General features: G+C 42.1%; 1 protein-coding gene across 3 annotated transcripts in view; it reads left to right on the plus strand.

Moving 5' to 3' along the window:
• The window catches only part of MOCOS (molybdenum cofactor sulfurase), a 57,864-nt gene that overhangs the window by 21,531 nt on the left and 14,713 nt on the right, over nt 1–21,620 (plus strand). For all 3 annotated transcript variants that reach the window (XM_045457562.1, XM_045457563.1, XM_045457564.1), the window contains 5 exons: nt 1,025–1,141; nt 2,463–2,921; nt 10,257–10,419; nt 16,750–16,828; nt 18,316–18,437. In XM_045457562.1, coding sequence (XP_045313518.1) covers nt 1,025–1,141; nt 2,463–2,921; nt 10,257–10,419; nt 16,750–16,828; nt 18,316–18,437 — 940 coding nt within the window. The remainder of the gene's footprint in view (nt 1–1,024; nt 1,142–2,462; nt 2,922–10,256; nt 10,420–16,749; nt 16,829–18,315; nt 18,438–21,620) is intronic.

A 21,620-nucleotide genomic window follows, 5' to 3' on the forward strand; every position in this document is an offset into this window, starting at 1 on the left:
GCCTTTTTTTTAAAGTTGTGTCTGATTTTTAAAAAATTTAAATCCAAGTTAGTTAACATATATTATAATAATGGTTTCAGAAGTACAATTTAGTGATTCATCACTTACCTATAATGCCTGGTGCTCATCACAAGTGCCCTCCTTAATGCCTATCACCCATTTAGCCCATCCCCCACTCATGTCCCTGTCTATGTCTGACTTATTTCTCTTAGCATCATGTCCTCAAGGTCCATCCATGTTGTCACAAATGATAAATTTCCTTGTTTTCTTTTTTTATGACTGAAAAATATTCCTTTGTAACTGTATACCAATTTTCTTCATTCATCCTTTGATGGATACTTAAGTTGTTTTCATGTCTTAGATGTTGTAAGTAATGCTGCAAAGAACATGGGGTGCACATATATTTTCAAGATAATATTTTCATTTTCTTCAGATAAATACTCACAAGGGATTGCTAGATCACAGGGTAGTTCTACTTTCAATTTTTTAAGGAGCCTTTATACTGTTTTCCACAGAGGCTGTGGCAATTTACATTCTCACCAGCAGAGCATGAGGGTTCCCTTTCTCTACATTGTTTCTAACACTTGTTATTTCTGTTTTCTTTGTAATAGGTGTGCAGTGATATCTCATTGTTCCTTTGACTTGCATTTGCTGGATGACTAGTGATATTAAACATCTTTTCATGTACCTCTTGGCCATTCGTATGTCCTCTTTGGAAAAATGTTTATTCGAATCTTCTGTTCATTTTGAATGGTACTATTTGTTGAAACACAAGCTCCTAACTTGGGAGTTTGGCCTGAATTTTGTATTTTCAGTTTGCTCAAGCATATATTATAATCCATCTGGATAAACTGTAATTATCAGTCACACTTTAGTAAACCCATGACAGATCATGGCACTTGGGAGCAAAATTCCAAGCTCATATTTTCATTTTATTGTTAGGAAAGAGGTCCAGATACTGATGCAGGTGATCAGAATAAAACGACATCCTTAACACTGGTTTCGTGTCATATTGACCCCACAGGTGGATAAGATGGCCAGTCTTTACAACATCCATGTGCGAACTGGCTGCTTCTGTAACACTGGGGCCTGCCAGAGGCACCTGGGGATAAGCGACGAGATGGTCAGGAAGCATCTTGAGGTTGGTAATGGTGGTCAGCAAGACCCAGTGGTGGCATCTTCAGCCACCCTGGAGGCTGGTCTCATGGCTGGGGTGAGGGCTGGTTCTGTGGGCTGGGCTCATTTCTCCGAGCCCACCCTGTGGATCTGTGAAGGAAAAGGGGTCAACAAAAAAAGAAAACATAGCACCGCTGTAGCATTCATATTTTGCTTTGAGGGCAAAAATTTAAAGGCAGAATATGGGTCTTAACAGGGGGCAAGCATACGCAAGAATGTGCTTCTATGTGCAGAGGGCCCTTACCTAGTTCAGTCCTACCAGAACATCTCCACACTAGAGTTAGCTCATCGCTGGGCAAGGGGACAAACTCTTCCAGGGGCCAGTCTGCATCTCCCAGAATCCTCTCATCCCTGCCTCTCCTCCTGGCTGAGGTTTTTCACTTCAGGGTACAGCTAATATTTTGAACCATTTCATAAGAATAGTTCAAGTGGCAAAGATAAGAATTGTTCAAGTGGCAAAGAACTCTTATTTAGTTTGGAGTAGTTTCTAACTTGAGTTTCTTTTGTTGTCATTAAATATTGTATATACTAGATCCCAACCAACCACGAACTGGATTTTATTTCAAAAGAGAGAGGAAGTCCCGGAATACAAACAAATGCAGTTCCAGATATAATATTTGATCCTGCAGAGTCCTGTGGCCCCAGCTCTTGGGTGGCTGGCCTGGGTTCAGTACTGAGGGAGGTGGGTGGCCAGAGCAATGACCGACCCTGGGCAGCCCAGCTTGGAGAGGCTTGGGGACTTCTTGCCTTTTCTCTCCACCTCCCAGTAGGAGCACCCAGCCTGCCTTTGGCTTTGGGTAGGCCTTGTCTGGTCACTCCCAGAGGGAGCATGTCTGTCTGGCCTTGTTGTCAAGGGCAGCTATCAGGGACACGGCCCTCCCTTTGGTTCTGAGGGAGGCTCCAGGGAGCAGCCAGAAGGTGTTCCTCCTGCCACAGCCCTGGGTAGACCAAGAAGCTGACCCATAGTGCTTCTGAAACTTCGGTCCATCTTTTGAGGGATCTGTGGGTTGGCATTGTGTGTGGCTCTGGGTAAATGCCTTCCCTGATGTATTTCTTTTAAACTTTATAATGATCCCTTGAGATTGGTATTGACCCCAATTTATACTTGAGCAAAGTGAGACTCTAGAAAGGGAGTCCTTGTGCTCAGGAAATCCTGCCTCAGGCACACAGCACGTATTAGTGTTGCCCATTTTGTTTTCCTGGGTTACTTTTCTTCTACAAAACCATTTCTGATTTATCCCTGAGGAATGAGTCACTCTGAATGACTTATTTCCCTTTTATTCTAGGCTGGTCACGTCTGTGGAGACGATGTGGACCTCATAGATGGCCATCCTACAGGATCTGTGAGGATTTCTTTTGGATATATGTCTACACTTGAGGATGCTCAGGCCTTTCTCAGGTTCATCATAGCAATGCAACTGCACCAGTGTGATGGCCAGCCTCTTCCTCCGACCACCCCTGGGGAGGTGGGAGCCCCATCAGAGAGCGAGGCTCAGGACGCCGTGCCTGCCACCGTGGACAGATGTAGTTCCTCACCTCGGGAAGATGCTCCCACAGACTCTGGGGTTTCCAACGACTTGCCTACCACTGTGGCTGCAGTGGGTTTGCGCCCACCTCTGCCGATGGCCACCAGAACCCAGCAGACCCCTTCAGAGAAAGCAGCAGGAGTCCTGGATGGGGGCCTTGGGCCACGTGTCATCACCAACCTTTACCTCTACCCGATTAAATCCTGTGCTGCATTTGAGGTAAGGGTTTTAATGGCAGCACAGAGACTGCTTTTTTGTTTGTTTGTTTGTTTGTTTACTTTATGACATTGTTTTGATAAAGTGAAGAAAAAAGTACAGAAAGCAAAGCATGCAGAAAATCAAAATAATATTCAGAGTATGGTGACATATGAAGAGTAGTTCTCCTGCCTCTCTTGGTTTGGGCTGACTTTTGAACATAGCTCTGCTTAGGACTCCTGAGAGGCCCTGTTTCTGAATGGTGGATACCTAGTTACTCTGCATAATTATGGACGTAAGTTTCACCGAGTGTATGTGCTGGTTCCCTGCGGAAGCATTTTACCTGCTTTGTTTGGTTCCATCTTTGAAACAATAATATGTGGGGTGCCTGAGTGGCTCAGTCGCTGGAGCGTCTGACTTCGGCTCAGGTCATGATCTCACGGTTCGTGGGTTCGAGCCCCGCGTCAGGCTCTGTGCTGATGTCTCAGAGCCTGGAGCCTGCCTCGGATTCTGTGTGTGTGTGTGTGCGTGTGTGTGTGTGTGTCTCTCTCTGTCCCTCCTCTGTTCATGTTCTGTCTCTCTCTGAAAACAAATAAAATATTTTTTAAAAAGTTAAAAAAAATAAAACAACAATTTGCAGTGCGTGGTAATGTCATCTCCATTTTATAGATATGGAGCCTGAGGGCTATTGAGGTTAGGTAATTTGCCTAGTAATCAATGATAGAGTAAAGATTTTAGCCCAGGTCTGCTGATTCCTTGGGTCAATGCTTTTATGTGACTTGTTCTGCTCAACCCTCCCTGTGGATATGAACTACATTATGTCTTGAGACTGACCAGTCAGTCCTGATACCCCTCTATGGCCAAACCGAGGCTATCTTCCTATAATCTGTGTGTGTCCCAAGTCCCAGGCAAAGGTCTCAGACTCCTGAGGCTCTGGGATAACAGGCTTGCTGGTTCCTAGTCAGAGATATCATGGTCATGGCTGTTTGTGGCCTGCCTTTCAGGGTGGCCCCATGGGAGCCTGTCCTCTAAGGAGACCATAAACAGGCAAGTTCACCTTCACTCTCTAATGGAGGAGGATGTGGAGTCCATGTTTCCCCTGTGTGTCAGCACTCTTATTTTCACGGACAGGTCATGCTCCATAGGACAGCCACATAGCGGAGATACTCTGGGTGGGAATTAGTGTCCCATTTTACAGATGGGGACACTGATACTCAACAAGGTTTGCTAAAGGTCTTCTATCCATCTGCTTATTCAACAACTGCATATCAAGCACCTGCTACCTGCCAGGCCTTGGGCCAGCACCATTTTGATGAGCAAATGGAAATTGTTCTTCCCTCAGAGAGTGCAACATCTCAGAAGGAAAACAGACACAGGACCAAACACCACCTATGAATAGAATCACACTGGTGATAAGGGCCAACCAACAAGGCAAGAAGTGGGGTGTACGAGAGAGTTCTGGTGGATGGATATCTTAGTCCATTCAGGCTGCTCTAGCAAAGTATCATCAACTGTGTGGCTTGTAAACAACAAATATTTATTTCTCATGGTTCTGGAGGCTGAAAATCTAAGATCTAGGTGCTGGCAGTTTTGATGTCCAATGGGGGCTCACCTCTCATTCATAGAGTTTTCTTTTTCTTTTCTTTTTTTTTTTTTTAATTTTTTTTTCAACGTTTATTTATTTTTGGGACAGAGAGAGACAGAGCATGAACGGGGGAGGGGCAGAGAGAGAGGGAGACACAGAATCGGAAACAGGCTTCAGGCTCTGAGCCATCAGCCCAGAGCCTGACGCGGGGCTCGAACTCACAGACCGCGAGATCGTGACCTGGCTGAAGTCGGACGCTTAACCGACTGCGCCACCCAGGCGCCCCTCTTTTTTTTTTTTTTAATGCTTATTTATCTTTGAGAGATAGAGAGACAGAGTACTAGTCGGGGAGAGGCAGAGAGAGAGAGAGACTCACAGTATCTGAAGGAGGCTCCAGGCTTTCAGCGGTCAGCACAGAGGCCGATGCAAGGCTCGAACTCACAAACCGTGAGATCATAACCTGCACTGAATTCAGACACTTAACCGACTGAGCCATCCAGGCGCCCCTCATAGAGTTTTCTCACTGTGTCTTCATGTGGCAGAGCTCTCTGGGGCCTCTTTTATAAGACCTTTAATCACATGACAGCTCCACCCTCATGACCTCGTCACCTCCCAAGTCCTCCTAACCACCCATGTGATGGTATTATCTGAGGTTTCCTTATGATTTCTGTATTTTGGGCAGAAATTCTGTAAGAGTCATACTATGCTTTCTCAGTGCATCCCAGAAGGAGACATACTGTTGATTTGTTCCAATGCTGGTGACTTAACTTTTATCACTTGCTTAACATGGGGTCTGCCAGGTTTCTCTACTATTAAGTTCATTAATAAATAATAATTAACCAATGTTTGTGGAGGGATAGTTTGAGAACATGTAAATACCCTGTTCCTTGTCAAACTTTTATTCACTAGATTTAGCATCTATTGGTGGGCAACCTACATCAGTGCCTCAATCAGTCATTGGTATGATGACTGCAAAATGGTAATTTAAGAAATTCTATCATTCCTTCTAGATTTATCAGTAGGTATTCTATTATAGGATAGACCTTTCTTTCTTCCATATTTACTTCATCATTAATTCTTCTGTCTCTCTTTCTTTTTGTATCTGCATGAACTCATGTATTCTTATTTTGCTCGAAAAGTTACAACTCATCATTATCAGTACTTATTTTTTAATTTATTTTTAAAAATGTTTATTTATTTATTTTGAGAGAGAGAGAGAGCATGCGCACATGAGCAGGGGAGAGGCAGAGAGAGAGAATCCCAATCAGGCACCACATTCAGCACAGAGCCAGACACAAGACTCAATCATGTCCCGTGAGATCATGACCTGAGCTGAAATCAAGTGTTGGATGCCTGAGCCACCCAGGTGCTCATCAGTATTTATTGTGATGCTTAAATTGCCACAGACTTGGCCACTAGGAGCTCCTTCAAGTCAGCTCCTGTGTCCTTTTGATATGTCCCCATCATTCTTCGAGCATTCCCTTACTTTCTGGTGCAACAATAGCTTCTAGACTCACTCTGTATTTCCCCTGCCTGAGAAATGGAGTTGACAATTTCATCAAGGCACTTCACTTCTTACATTAGACAATAAATGATGCTGAGAAACATATATTTGGTTGCTAGGTCTGATTCTTGCTTCTGGGATGTTATTACTCCCAAGCCCTCTCAGTGTACAGAGCTTAGAAATATTTGCTGCTGTGACAAATTATCGTAAACTTTTAACAGGACTTATCTGATGAGATTGGGCCCACCTGGATAATCCAGGAAGCTCTCCCCATCTCAGGGTCCTCAGCTTTAATCATGCCTGCAAGTCCCTTTTGCCTAATTCCAGGGATTAGGATGTAAACATGTTTGGGGGTACTATTATTCTGTCTACCACATATATGTATGTGTTAAGACTTTTGGAATACTCTGCATACTTGTGTGTACACACACATCTCTATCTATCTATCTATCTATCTATCTATCTATCCGTCCGTCTATCACCTATGTCAGCTAGCCATGCTCCTGATTTCCCACTAACACCTCCACTTTCACTCCAACACCACAGAGTTTATTCTATCTATCCCCCTTTCCATACTTGCAACCCCTGTGAGAAACCTGGCTTCCATATCTTCAAGAGATGTTTATTTGCTCAACTCCACCTTATGTAACCAAACCCCATCTTACTGGGGTTCCCCTCGCCTTTAGCACGTGCACACTGGCTGAAAGCTTGGCTCAGATGAAGAGGAAGAAAAAAGGAAGAAGGGGGAAGCCAACACATTAAATTTTAAGGTGACAAATTAAAGGATAGAAAATTATAGACCTATTTGAACAAATAGTTGTGAAGAACTGTGAAGAGTCTGAAGTTTACCCTCCTTGTAAACTAACAAGATAGCCTACCACAGTGTCCTCAATGCTGGCAAAAGGCATGAGACTCCTGGTTCAGAGATAAAGGGCTTTATTACTCACAGAACAACAGGTAGCATGAGCTTCGTGTTCGGGTTCCTTCTCTGTGCCCCCCAAGTCCCAACAGGGGGTACAGAGAGGCCCAGATGGATGCTGTGCACATGGCTGAGGAACCCCTCGCTCAGGGAACCTGACTTGTTTTCATAATGGGATGCGAGTAAACCTGCCTGGCTGTTGCTCTGGAGGAAGACATTATAATACTGAACTATGAGCAAACCTGTTCTCCTCCCCAGAGGTTATACAAACATCTTCAAAAAGGTAGTCTGGAACAAAAGGGAAATGAGTGTTTCTGCTTGTTACAGCAGACACACAGCAGAAACGAGAGACCATGGAGAATTGTCTCCAGTAATACATTGTCTTCTAAAAAGCAATTTGTAATTCAAAACATGTTTTCGTATAGAAATAATGGTTTAATGATGGTTTCTGGGCTCACCCATAAAGGCTTAAATAGACCATAATATTGCTGAGCTCGGGTGTTGTACTAACAGAAGCAGCTACAGTTTATGGACACAGTATTTGATACACAAGAAAAATTTATGGGAGAGGTAAAGGGATTAACATCTATCGATTATCTGATATATTTTAGTTGCTTTACATTTTATATTTCATTTTAGTTTTTAGCCAATACTATGAGAAATGAGAATAATGTCCATCTTACCTATGACAAAGCCAAGACTCAGGAAGGTTTGGAAGTTGTTCAAAGTTAATAATGGTTGAGGTGGGATTTAAACCCAGGTCTCAGTCTCCAGAGTACTCCCACCCCCCATTACATGACATTTTCATTTCCTGTATTCTTCCTTCTTGAGTTCTGCACCCTCTCCCTGTGCCAGGCAGCTCTTCTCCTTTACTTTCTGTGGTGCCTCGGTCTTCCCTGATGTCCTCTACTGGAAGACCCACTCCCCAAAATGCTCCTTCATTAAAAATTGCTTCCCTTTCTTCGTTACCTGCAAATGAAGTCTTCAGGTTCTTTCGGGTAGCTGAATCTAGTGCTCAGAGGAACACAATTGCATGAAATTGATTCACAACTGGTTCAAGAATGATTGTCTTTTAACTATTCACAAGCGTTTTTTCCACCTTCGCCTGTGCTTCTCTTCAGTGGAGAGCTGGGTCCAGAAGAGCCCTCACTTATGGGGCTACTGTGCATGTGCTGTCACATGAATGCTGTTAGCAACTAAGCTGTGGATAAAGCTACTATGAAGACCTGGTCATACTTCAATTAAATGTCGTGATTTTTCCCCTAATGCCCTTTTTCTGTTCCAGGATCTCATCCAGAATGTCATAGTATATTTAGCGGTTATGTCTCCTTAGGCTTGTATGGGTTGTACCAGTTTCTCAGACTTTCCTTATTCTTGATGACCTTGACAGTTTTGAGAAGTACTGGTCAGGTATTTTTTTAGCATGTCCCTCAGTTTGGGTTTGTCTGATGTCTTTCTCATGATTAGACAGGGGTTATGGGCTTTTTTTGGGGGAGGAAGACCACAGAGGTAAAGTGTTATTCTCATCATATATATATCATATATCATATCATATCATAACAAAACATATCATTAGTACATACTATCAACATGACATCACTATTGATGTGAACCCTCATCATCCAGGTTGAGATGATGTTTGCCAAGTTTGTTCACTGTAAAGTTTCTCCTCTACCCCCTTTCCATACTGAACTCTTTGGAAGCAAGTCAGTAAGTATAGCCCACATGTAAGGAGTGGGGAGTTAGGCTCCACCTTCTTGAGCAGGGAGCATCTACATCGATTCTTTGAGGTTCTTCTGTATAGGAGATTTAACTTTTCTTATTTACGTATTTGTGTATTTATTATTTATTCGAGCATTTATTTATTTTGGTATTGACTCATGAATATTTATTTTATATGTTGGGTTATTATCCAATACTACATCATTATTCTTATTTTTGCTCAAATTGTTTTGAGCAGTCTTGGCCAGAGGCATGCTTTCAGTTGACTCCTGCATCCCTTTGCCATACTCCCATCATTCTGTTTTTTGAATACTTCCTTACCTTTCTACCACCACCAGATTCTCCTGATCCAGTCCTAGAATCAACCATTTCTCCAAGGAATCCCAGTTCTTTTATATTGGAGAGTGGTATTAGATTGCAAGATCTATATAGGCAGTGGGTGTAATTTACATTTTAATTTTGTAGAAATATGAAGAATTCGGGAAAACTTATACACTTAAAGTGGATCAACTCAGTGACCACTCCAGTGTAGCCATACTTTGTGCAAGAAATATGTCTGCAGTATCAGGGTATGCCTATACAGGAATTCACCACTGTGGAAGGATATACAGAAAGCAGGAGTGATGGAGGCTTATGGGAAGGGGAGCTTGGGGACTGGGTGGGGTGGAGACGGACTTTCCATGCACACTTTTGTTCTCTCTGAATGTTGCTCCATGCACACACATTATCCATGTAAAAGACAGCTTGATGGGAATGCAAGCTGGTGCAGCCACTCTGGAAAACAGTATGGAGGGTCCTCAAAAAACTAAAAATAGAACTACCCTACGACCCAGCAATTGCACTACTAGGCATTTATCCACGGGATACAGGTGTGCTGTTTCGAAGGGACACATGCACCCCCATGTTTATAGCAGCACTATCAACAATAACCAAAGTATGGAAAAAGCCCAAATGGCCATCAATGGATGAATGGATAAAGAAAATGTGGTATATATATATACAATGGAGGATTACTCGGCAATCAAAAGGAATGAATCTTGCCATTTGCAACTATGTGGATGGAACAAGAGGGTATTATGCTAAGCGAAATTAGTCAGAGAAAGACAAAAATCATATGACTTCACTCATATGAGGACTTTAAGACACAGAACAGATGAACATAAGGGAAGGGAAGCAAAAATAATATAAAAACCGGGAGGGGGACAAAACAGAAGAGACTCACAAATACGGAGAACAAACTGAGGGTTATTGGAGGGGTTGTGGGAGGGGGGATGAGCTAAATGGATAAGGGGCACTAAGGAATCTACTCCTGAAATCTTTGTTTCACTACATGCTAATCTGAATGTAAATTTTAAAAAATAAAAAATAAAACAAGTTAAAAAAAAAAAAAGACAGCTCGAAGAGGAGAAAGGTAAGAAGTGGGTCTGGAGGGTGAATGGAAGGTATCTAGCTCTCTCACAGTCTCTTTGCATTGTCTTCTTTGCTTTACTTTCTTTTTTTCCTTCATTTCCTCCTCCAAGAGTATGTCCTGAATTTGTGAAGATTGTCTGTACTTGTGCAGCCACTGTGCAATAATGTGAAGACCATTTTTGAGGAGCCCTGCCCTAAAATACTTACCTTTTTCTTTAGGTGACCAAGTGGCCTATAGGAAACCAAGGGCTGTTGTATGACCGGAGCTGGATGGTTGTGAATCACAATGGCGTTTGCCTGAGTCAGAAGCAGGAACCCCGGCTCTGCCTGATCCAGCCTTTCATTGACCTGCAGCAAAAGATCATGGTCATCAAAGCCAAAGGTGCGAAAACTGGGTTTGTCTTTACGAATTAACTGTCAAGAGTAGCTTTTCTTCTCCCATGAGAGAAAAATAATAGGTTTTCCTCTGCCAAATATTAAAATAATCTTGAAGGAAGTGAAATGATGTCTGAAAGACAACAAAATGTTTCTGCTCCTTGTGTTTAGAGACATTTCTGGAGAGAGGTAAAGATCTAATGAATCACTCGAAAAATAAAGAAATATATAATTTGATTTGTCTTTTTACTTATATTCTCTTTATTTCCATCACCTGTCATGATATGTACTCAAACTTTAATTCTTCCTTGTTGATTTTTTGTTATGAACTATCTAATATAAATAAAAGTGTAGATCAGCTCTGTGCAGTGGAACTTTATTTGATGATGGAAATGTTCAGTATCTATTTAGTCCAGATTGGTAGCCATTAGTTACCTGTGGCTATTGAGCACATGAAATGTGGCTAGTGGGAAATATATGGTTCAGGAGTTTTTTGGTGTATTCACAATTGCCTCTTCTGAATGTTTCATATAAATGGGATTGTGTAGTATGTGACTGGCTTCTTTCACTTAGCGTCATGTTTTTGAGGGTCATCTATATTGTCGAATAATATTCCATTGCATGGATATACCATTAAAAAATCCATTTATTAGTTGAAGGATATTTAGATTGTTTCCACTTTTTGGCTATTCGAAATCATGCTGCTGTGAACATTTGTGTACAAGTTTTTGTGTGGACATGTTTTCAATTTTCCTGGGTCTGTACCGAAGGGTAGAATTGCTGGGTCATGTGGGAACTCTGTGTTCAGTATTTCCAAAGTGGCTGCATCACGATTTTATATGCCCACCAGCAATGTATGGTGGTTTTAATTTCTCCACATCCTCAACACTTATTATTTTCTGTTGCTTTTGTTTTTTAATAGCCATCAGAATGGTGTGTAGTGGTACGTATGTGGCTTAGATTTGCATTTCCTTAATGATTATCTTTTCATGTGTTTATAGGTCATTTGTATATCTTCTTCAGAAAAATATCTATGAAGATTCTTTGCTTGTTTATTTTTGAATTATTGAGTTGTAAGAGTCCTCTATATATTCTGTGTAGAAGTCCCTTTTCAGATCTATGATTTTCAAATATTTTCTCCCATTCGGTAGGTTGTCTTTATACCTTCTGGATGGCTCTTTTACTTTTTTTTTTATTTTATTTTTAATTTTTAAAAATTTACATCCAAATTGGTTAGCATATAGTGAAACAATGATTTCAGGAGTAGATTCCTTACCCATTTAGCCCATCCCCCCTCCCACAACCCCTCCTGTAACCCTCTGTTTGTTCTCCATATTTATGAGTCTCTTCTGTTTTGTCTCCCTCCCTGTTTTTATATTATTTTTGCTTCCTTTCCCTTGTGTTCATCTGTTCTGTGTCTTAAAGTCCTCATATGAGTGAAGTCATGTGATTTTTGTCTTTCTCTGACTGACTAATTTCACTTAGCATAATGCCCTCTAGTTCCATCCACATAGTTGCAAATGGCAAGATTCATTCTTTTTGATTGCTGAGTAATCCTCCATTGTATATTTTTCTTTATCCATTTATCCATTGATGGCCATTTGGGCTCTTTCCATACTTTGGTTATTGTTGATAGTGCTGCTATAAACATGGGGGTGCATGTGTCCCTTCGAAACAGCACACCTGCATCCCATGGATAAATGCCTAGTGGTGCAATTGCTGGGTCGTAGGGTAGTTCTATTTTTAGTTTTTTGAGGACCCTCCATACTGTTTTCCAGAGTGGCTGCACCAGCTTGCATTGCCACCAACAATGCAAAACAGATCCTCTTTCTCTGCATCCTCACCAACATCTGTTGTTGCCTGAGTTGTTAATGTTAGCCATTCTGACAGGTGTGAGGTGATATCTCAGTGTGGTTTTGATTTGTATTTCCCTGATGATGAGTGATGTGGAGCATTTTTTCATGTGTCGGTTGGCCATCTGGATGTCTTCTGTTGGAGAAGTGTCTATTCATGTCTTTTGCCCATTTCTTCACTGGATTATTTGTTTTTTGGGTGTTGAGTTTGGTAAGTTCTTTATAGATTTTGGATACTAACCCTTTATCTGATATGTCGTTTGCAAATATCTTTTCCCATTCTGTCGGTTGCCTTTTAGTTTTGCTGATTGTTTCCTTTGCTGTGCAGAAGATTTTTATTTTGATGAGGTCCCAGTAGTTCATTTTTGCTTTTGTTTCCCTTGCCTCTGGAGACGTGTTGGGTAAGAAGTTGCTGCAGCCAAGATCACAGAGGTTTTTGCCTGCTTTCTCCTCGAGGATTTTGATGGCTTCCTGTCTTACGTTGAGGTCTTTCATCCATTTTGAGTTTATTTTTGTGTATGGTGTAAGAAAGTGGTCCAGGTTCATTCTTCTGCATGTCGCTGTCCGGTTTTCCCAGCACCACTTGCTGAAGAGACTGTCTTTATTCCACTGGATATTCTTTCCTGCTTTGTCAAAGATTAGTTGGCCATATGTTTGTGGGTCCATTTCTGGGTTCTCTATTCTGTTCCATTGATCTGAGTGTCTGTTCTTGTGCCAGTACCATACTGTCTTGATGATTACAGCTTTGTAGTGTAGCTTGAAGTCTGGGATTGTGATGCCTCCTGCTTTGGTTTTCTTTTTCAAGATTGCTTTGGCTATTCGAAGTCTTTCCTGGTTCCATACAAATGTTAGGATTATTTGTTATAGCTCTGTGAAGAATGCTGGTGTTATTTTGATAGGGATTGCATTGAATGTGTAGTTTGCTTTGGGTAGTATCAACATTTTAACAATATATGTTCTTCCTATCTAGGAGCATGGAATCTTTTTCCATTTTTTTGTGTCTTCTTCAATTTCTTTCATAAGCTTTCTATAGTGTTCAGTGTATAGATTTTTCACCTCTTTGGTTTGATTTATACCTAGGTATTTTATGTTTTTTGGTGCAACTGTAAATGGGATTGATTCCTTGATTTCTTTCTGTCGCTTCATTGTTGGTGTATAGGAATGCAACCGATTTCTGTGCATTGATTTTATATCCTGCAACTTTGCTGAATTCATGAATCAATTCTAGCAGTTTTTTGGTGGAATCTTTTGGGTTTTCCATATAGAGTATCATGTCATCTGCGAAGAGTGAAAGTTTGACCTCCTCCTGGCCGATTTGGATGCCTTTTAGCTCTTTTACTCTTAATCTGCCTATATCACTATATTTAAAGTGAGTTTCCTGTATCCAGCATACAATTGGCTTGTGCTTTTGTATCCACTTTGACAATCTCTGTATATGTATTGGTGTGTCCTGTTGGGATTTTTATTGCAAAATCACATATTTTGCAGTCATATATTTGTAATCATATTTTGATTGTAGTATCATATATTAATTTCAAAAGAACTTACATCATATAATATCCAGTCTTTTATTTATAGTGTTTCTCTCCATTTAAGACTTTTTTAATTACTCCAAAATTTAATAATGTTTTCCAGAAACTTTTACACTTTTTTTGCTATGTAATAGTTTATTGGAATATTTTTAATACTATCTTTTTTCTATTAAATATTTTAATGGCTATCAATGCATATAGAAACACTATTGATTTTTGTATGTTAATGTTTTACCCAGTACTTTTTCTGAATTCTTATTAGTTTTATTAGTTGGTCTGAAGATTTTCTTGCATATTCTGTGTAAATAGGTATATTGTCTTCTAATAATGGTAGTATCATATCTTTCTAATTTTTATTTATCTTCTTTCTTTTTCTTACCTTATTACTTTGGCTAGGCCTTCTTATATAATGGTGGAGCAGTGATGGAAGATATCCTTCTTTATTACTGATTTGAATAGAATGCCTTCAAAGTTTCAAAAATAAGAATGATGCTTACTGTAGGTTTTTGGTAGATTTGCTTTACCAGGCTAAAGTAGTTCCTTTCTTATTTAGCCAAATGATGACTAGTAGTCAATTCTTATTGAATGCTTTTTCTGCATCTGTTGGTCATCATATTTTTTTCCCTATAGTCTATCAGTGTGATGTCTTACACTAGTAGATTGCCTAGTAGTAAATTATCCTTGGACTCTTGGGGGGAAAAACACTACTTGACAATGATCTTTTGATACATTGATGGATTTGGTTTGCTAATATTTTGTTTAGTATTTTTTTTCTGCCTATTTATTAGTGAGATTGATATATCATCTTCTCTTACTGTGCTTTTCTTATTTAAGTTTAGGTACCCAGGATATTAACTTACAAAAATAATTGAGTAGATTGCTTCTCTTCCTTTCTATTCTCTGAAGCATAAAAATATATATCATGACTAAGTAGGGTTTGTCCCAGAATGTAAAGAATGGGAGAAAGAAAGAAAACAAATACCCAATATCTTCCACTACAAATCAGCAGCACTTTGTGAGGTGGTGTTGTACCCCCTCCCACCATGTATCAGATACTCTGCTCACTTTCCGGGGGCTCCTGCATTGTGGGTGGAGTAAGGGCATCCTCTGGCAATGCATGACAGGACAAACTAAATAATAAATAGTAAAACAAGACATTTTAATGGTTTCATGTGTGTGATTTGTCACTCCCAAAGATTTTAGGCATCCAGAGGTCAGGCTTTTTTATTTCTCAGTATCTCTGATCTGAGCATAGGGCTTAGTACATAATGAACTCATTTCCCATGAACTTTGTTGGGGGCCCTTGAGTTCAATTCATAGATGGCTTCCAGACTTTGTGGTCTTAACCAGAGGCCTGCAATGACCTTTAGAAGGCAGCTGAAGGCCAAAGACCCTGTGTGATTTATTTAGAGCCTTGGGTAAGGATACAAAGAGGCTGAGCACAGGCCTGCCATTGGCTGTCCAGGGTGTGCAACTGTCCACATTGTCCCCACTGCTGTGGTTACTTCCTCATAACCAATGCTCCAAGCTTGCTGTACTGCTCTCCCCTGTGCGTGCATACCTCCACCATATCCTTCTCCCATCCATACTCTTTTGACATGACAGCATCTATAATTACTCAGCAGAACACATTCCTTCTCTGAACTTTTTGAGCATTCTGGGTTAGTTCTTCTGGCTTTCCCCACACAGGGCCAGGAGTGTGGAACTGGCTGTGCATGTGTAAGGTGCAGACAAGCAGGGGACGTAGTTCCCTATGGAATTCTAGATACTCAAATCGTTGCATCTCTGTCTTTGTCGTGGTGAAAGCCCTGTTGTGATGGACGGGGCCTGAGCAGCAGGCATGATCTGAAGCTTGTGATGAACCAGTTTGCTGTGCTGTGTTGTGCTCTGTGTGATGAAGAAGGATCAAGAGGGGCAGGGACGCAGGCGTGCATGACATGAGCTTGCCTGAGGGACAGTGTGAGCGGTGTGACTCGCAGCCATGCTGAGAGGGCTAGAGGGCACAGGTGAGTCACACAGGAGGAACTCCTTCTTTGAGTGTCCACAGAATAGGGGGCACCACACATTCTGCTCAGGTGCCTTGGCTTCCTGCCTTTCCCTATACTCTTAATGGCTCACGGAGGACAAGGAGTGCAGAGTGACAGAGGGCCTGGCAGTTTCAGCCTTTACCAAAGGTCTTTCACACCTTAATGGCATTGGGCTAGTTTCCTCTCATTTCATCCACGTATCTCACTCTGATTTTATTAAAGAATGGATACCACTTTAGCTGACTAATGGGTACATGAGTGTTAACTATTATTCTTTAAACTGTTACATACATATGCTCTATACTCCTTCATACGTATGATACATGTAACTAATTTTTAAAAAAGCTTCCCAACCCCACTAACATAGTAACAGTTATATTTCTGTCTGTCTGTCTGTCTGTCTGTCTTGTCTACCTATCTATCTAACCATCATGGTAACAATGATTGGTGCAGGAATCCAATTGGATGCTGACTCCCAGGAGCTGTTGAGAAATACTGCTCCATGCTGATATCTTTACAGAATGAATCTTCATGCCTGCCTATTTCTAAAGGATGTAAGGGAAAACAATGGCTTTAGTATGTGGAGTCACCCAGAGGTAGAGAAATCTTCTAAGGGATTTATAGTGTTATATAAATGTATATATATGTGGATGTGACTGTGGTGGATGTGACTGTGGTGGATGTGACTGCCTGAGTGCAGGGTCTTCCGTAAGAAGGCTGTTTGGTGTACAAGTTATTGTTGGTGATGACCGTGCTAAAGAGAATCTCTGCGTTACGAAGAGATTTCCAAGACCTGGCCAATTATTTGATGCAATCAATTTCCAGGGTCATGACAATTCTTGTATACTTTATGATAATGGACTTACACTTATATTGTTGTTCTTTTTGCACGATGGTAAGTCTGTCTCTAACCTTTGTTCATTAGGGATGGAGCCTATAGCGGTGCCTCTTGAGGAAAATGGTGAACGGACTCAGATTTGCCAAAGCAAGGTCTGTGCGGACAGGTGAGACTCTGCCACAGGTAAAAATCTCAGGTCCATCTGCAGGGTAGTACAGAGGGGGAAGAGAGCAATGCCCTGTAGATCTGCCCTCAGGTGCACCGCCCCCTCCCATCCAGTCTGCTGCCTCTTTCCCCTCATGAACTCCATGCTGACCACACTGCCCCCTGCTGTTGTGCAAACCTACCAAGCATGTTCCCTGGCCACTTAGGGATACCTGCTGTTATTTACAAGGTTCATTCCTGGTTGTACATTTGAGAGGAATGCTGTTTTCTGACTAATAAAGAGGTAGTTAGGTCTCTTCTCAGATCCATCAGTGCTCAGATGAACGAAAACAGACTTCAGTGCAATCTCTCAAAGCATCGAAGAGAATGTGAAACTAAATGAGGTTTCATTCTACTCTTCCCTTTCTAGATACAGACAGGCAGCTATTTGATCCAGGAAAAATTAAGGACATGTCTATCTTGTAATCCCAATGTAGGTTATTAGCAATTTTGCATTGTGGATTCTGGTGATGGGTAGATTTTAGAATAATTTTTAAAAATTTAAATTCTTGGGGCTCCTGGGTGGCTCAGTCGGTTGAGCGTCTGGCTCTTGATCTCAGCTCAGGTCTTGATCTCAGGGTCAAGCCCCGTGTTGTTCTCCATGCCCAACATGGAGCCTACTAAAAAATTTAAAAAATTAAAAAAATTTTTTTGAATAAAAAAATTAAATTCTTGAAATTATACTTTAAAAGTCTCTGATATTGAAAGTTTTTTTTTTTAATTTTTTTTTTTCAACGTTTATTTATTTTTGGGACAGAGAGAGACAGAGCATGAACGGGGGAGGGGCAGAGAGAGAGGGAGACACAGAATCGGAAACAGGCTCCAGGCTCTGAGCCATCAGCCCAGAGCCCGACGCGGGGCTCGAACTCACGGACCGCGAGATCGTGACCTGGCTGAAGTCGGACGCTTAACCGACTGCGCCACCCAGGCGCCCCTAAAAGAGTTTTTAAAAGACTGGATCATTGAATGCACTTCTACTGGTAACTGAGAGGCATAGTGCTCTTTCCACAGACCAGACCTATTATTCCATGTGGTCTGGCCATGAGGGAAAAGATTCGCTGGTGTGTGGTAAAAACCCAGAACATATGTCTGGGTTCAAGGGCTTCTTAAAGCAAAATGTTGCTCTGGAAGCTCTCAAATTCTAAGCTTTGTGGTATTCAGTGGCTATAATGGACATAAACAAGGTCTTTTAAGAGGAACTTCCAAAGCTTCTTATCTGATCTGAAGGCTTCGCATGAGCCCCGGACCTTGGGTCTTCCTGTGCTTGGGTATTCGCCTGCAGCTTCCTGAGTGCTCCCTTCTCCCTGGGGCCCGATATTATATTTACGTTACACTTAGTATTATATTGTATTGTATTATATCTTACAATTGAAAATATTTTTGCTATTTATATTATTACTTAAAGGAATACTATAGAACATTCACCACCCCTCCCCTTTTTTCCCCCAGGGTAAATACTTATAATTGTGGAGAAAAAATTTCAAGCTGGTTGTCAAGATTTTTTGGCCATCCATGTCAATTGCTCAAACAAAGTTCGAACTTTCAAAGAAGTGCAAAGAAGCGGGTCAAAGGTATCACATTGCTGGTTGGTTCTTAGGGGACAGGAAATTGGGTTTACTCTTGCATACATCAAAATCAGCCCATGATTTATGAGTTCGAGCCCCACATTGGGCTCGCTGCTGTCAGCGCAGAGCCTGCTTCAGATCCTCTGTCCCGCTCTCTCTGCCCCTCCCTTTCTTCTCTCTCTCTCTTCCTCTCTCTCAAAAATAAAAATAAACATTGAAGAAAAAAATCAGCCCCTGAAGTGAATTCCCAGGGTGACTTGCTCTTGTGCAGAAAGCAGGGTGGTCCAGAGGACCCACATGTGGTCTCTAGGATGACCCCGAGGAGGTAGAGGTGGGGTTCCACCCAGCTGTTTTGCCTCTGACAAGTGCTCTGTCTCAGTCTGTCGTGTTTAGAAGCACAATTTCATTGGGTTATATAAAAACACTGGTAGCTTGGGGGTGCCTGGGTGGCTCAGTCAGTTAAGCATCAGACTTGGGCTCAGGTCATGATCTCACAGTTTGTGAGTTCGAGCCCCCGCATCGGGCTCTGTGCTGACAGCTCAGAACCTGGAGCCTGCTTTGGATTCTGTGTCTCCCTCTCTCTCTGCCCCTCCTCTGCTCATGCTCTGTCTCTCCCTGAAAACAAACAAACAAACAAACAAACAAAAAAACATTGGTAGCTTGCTATGTCCTCAGTTTGTATGTGGGAACGAGAAAACCTGGTTGCTGGTCTTGGCTCTGTCACCACATGCCTGAGAACTTGGCCAATGCGGAGCCTCTTGGTGCCCAGATGGGTGTAGACCTCAATGCCTTCGACTTATAAAAATGCTGGTGGCTTTTCTTGCCGTAGCTGTTGTGAGCTGAAGGGAGACAGCAGAGAAGAAAGTACAGTAAAGCCTTGGTTTGCAAGCATAATTCGTTCTGGAAACAGGCTTGTAATCCAAAGCACTTTTATAGCAAAGTGAATTTCCCCATGAGATAATGGAAACTCAGATGATTTGTTCCACGACCCAAAAATATTCATATAAAAATGATTACAGTACAGTGATATGATACAAAATAATAAAGTAAATACAAAATATAAAGAAAAATTAATCTGTACTTACCTTTAAAAACCTTTGTGACTGGTGTGAGGGAGACAAGAGAGAGGAGGGTTATTGTTTAGGACAACTTTCATTATCACTAACAGATGTTGACTACAGTACAGTATTTAAAAAAAATTTTTTTTAAACGTTTATTTATTTTTGAAGGAGAGAGAGAGAGAGCATGAGTGGGGGAGGAGCAGAGAGAGAGAGACACAGAATCCAAAGCAGGCTCCAGGCTCTGAGCTGTCAGCACAGAGCCCGACATGGGGCTTGAACTCACGAGTTGTGACATCGTGACCTGAGCTGAAGTTGGACGCTTAACCGACTGAGCCATCCAGGTGTCCCTACAGTACAGTATTAATGAACTCTTGTCAGATACTATGTTTAATGTTACTGGCAATAAGGCAGCAGAGGAAAAGGTCTATATCTGCAGGCAGCCTGACCTAGAATGAGGCAAAACATTCCTAAGCTTCCTCTTGTATGGAAAAGCAAAGGACTGTCCATAGGTGCTTTGAAGTGACAAAAAAATACACTAGTGCCAGCTGTGGGCACCTTCCCACATTCTGAAAAATCACTGATTTCTGCCAAACACTGCAGCTTGAGACTGACCATCCAAGCATGGGACATGATCACCCACAATCCCACAGTGAGAGAGAGAGAGAGAGAGGTTTGCTCATCTTACGGAACACTCAGAGAACAAATTTCTCGCAATCCGAGGTTTTACTGTACTTGGAAGTTAACAGTACCACATGGGAAGAAGAGATCGCTTTCAGGTGTCTGCTCAAGTGCCAGCTTCTCAGGGAAGCCTGCTTGACTGCTCTCCTCAGGACCAGAGCCCCCACCTGAACCTCTGTGGTTCGTTCCCTGTTTTATTTTCTGTGGGGTGCTTTTCGCATCTGATAGGCCATGCATTTCACTCAGTTATTCTGTTTATTAGACTGTGATAGATTTTAAGCCCTGGGAGGACGGGGATTTTTGTGCACTTTGTTCAGTGCTGCATCCGCTGTGCTCAGAACAGCGTCTGGCACATAGTAGCTGCTCAGTAAATACTAGATGAATGAATGAATGAAGGGGTCACTGCCACATTACTGATTTGTGTAAGGATGACCTGGCTTAGTGATTAGCTCCCAGAGAGACTGGCTTGTAAATCTGAGTAACATTGTGACAGTATGGGGACCAGTGACTGGATCTAGTGATCTGCACAGATGAACCCATGAATCCCTGAATACGTATGATAGAGAATTCAACGGATGTAAAATACTTGCACATTTTAGAAGTGTTGACAGTTTGGCATGTCATAAGTCGTGCAAGAAGTTGAGTTGCTATGTGATGGAGAACGGGAATAAATGTATGCTGCTCTTACTGAGGGGGTGAGCTGATGGTGTTTGGGAGTGGGTAAGCTTGGAGACATGATGAAAGGGGAGAGACAGATGGGCACTCCGAGTAGGGACATGCAAGGAGTGGGGCTCGACGGGACCAGGGCCACCATCTAAATGAGTTGATAGAATAAGGTCCAATGGTTCCTGGTGCCTGCTGTCTACTTGGGGCCCAGCTGGGTCTTTAGGATGCTGGCTGAGATTATGAAGCAATGGCTGTGGTCCTCCAAGATCTAAGCTTAGAGGCAACGACCTACCAGTACACAGTGACACTAACATAAAGGTGACAATAAAGGTCTATGCAAAGGGCATGGGTTGGTGGGGGGAGGTATCTTCTACACAGGGAGTGAGTCACGGAGGGCTTCAGGGAGGAGATGACTTTGGCACTGCATCTTAACATGAGAGCAGGAGTTTTCTAGGCAGAGAGAGGTGGGAAGGCCAGTCAATATGGCAGGCCTTGGCATTTCATGGGCCCAGAGAGGTGTTTAGGAGGGTTGAAGGTGGGAGGGGAGCCATGGGGGAGAGCTGGGGAGAAAGGATGAATGCTTGGCTTGAGGAGTCAGTAAGTGCTACCTTGTGGTTGGGGGCATTCATTGCAAACTCTAAGCTGAGGAGTTCCGTGATGCCACACGTATTAGAAAGATACTCTTGGCGTGATGTGGAGGCTGCTTCAGAGAGGGAGGTGAGAGAAGCACACGGGCCAGGCAGGAAGTGGCAGTGACTGTCCTCGTGGGAGGTGGGGACCTGGG

This window comes from Leopardus geoffroyi, chromosome D3 (genome assembly GCF_018350155.1).
Source record: "Leopardus geoffroyi isolate Oge1 chromosome D3, O.geoffroyi_Oge1_pat1.0, whole genome shotgun sequence".
Classification (NCBI taxonomy): Eukaryota; Metazoa; Chordata; class Mammalia; order Carnivora; family Felidae; genus Leopardus; species Leopardus geoffroyi.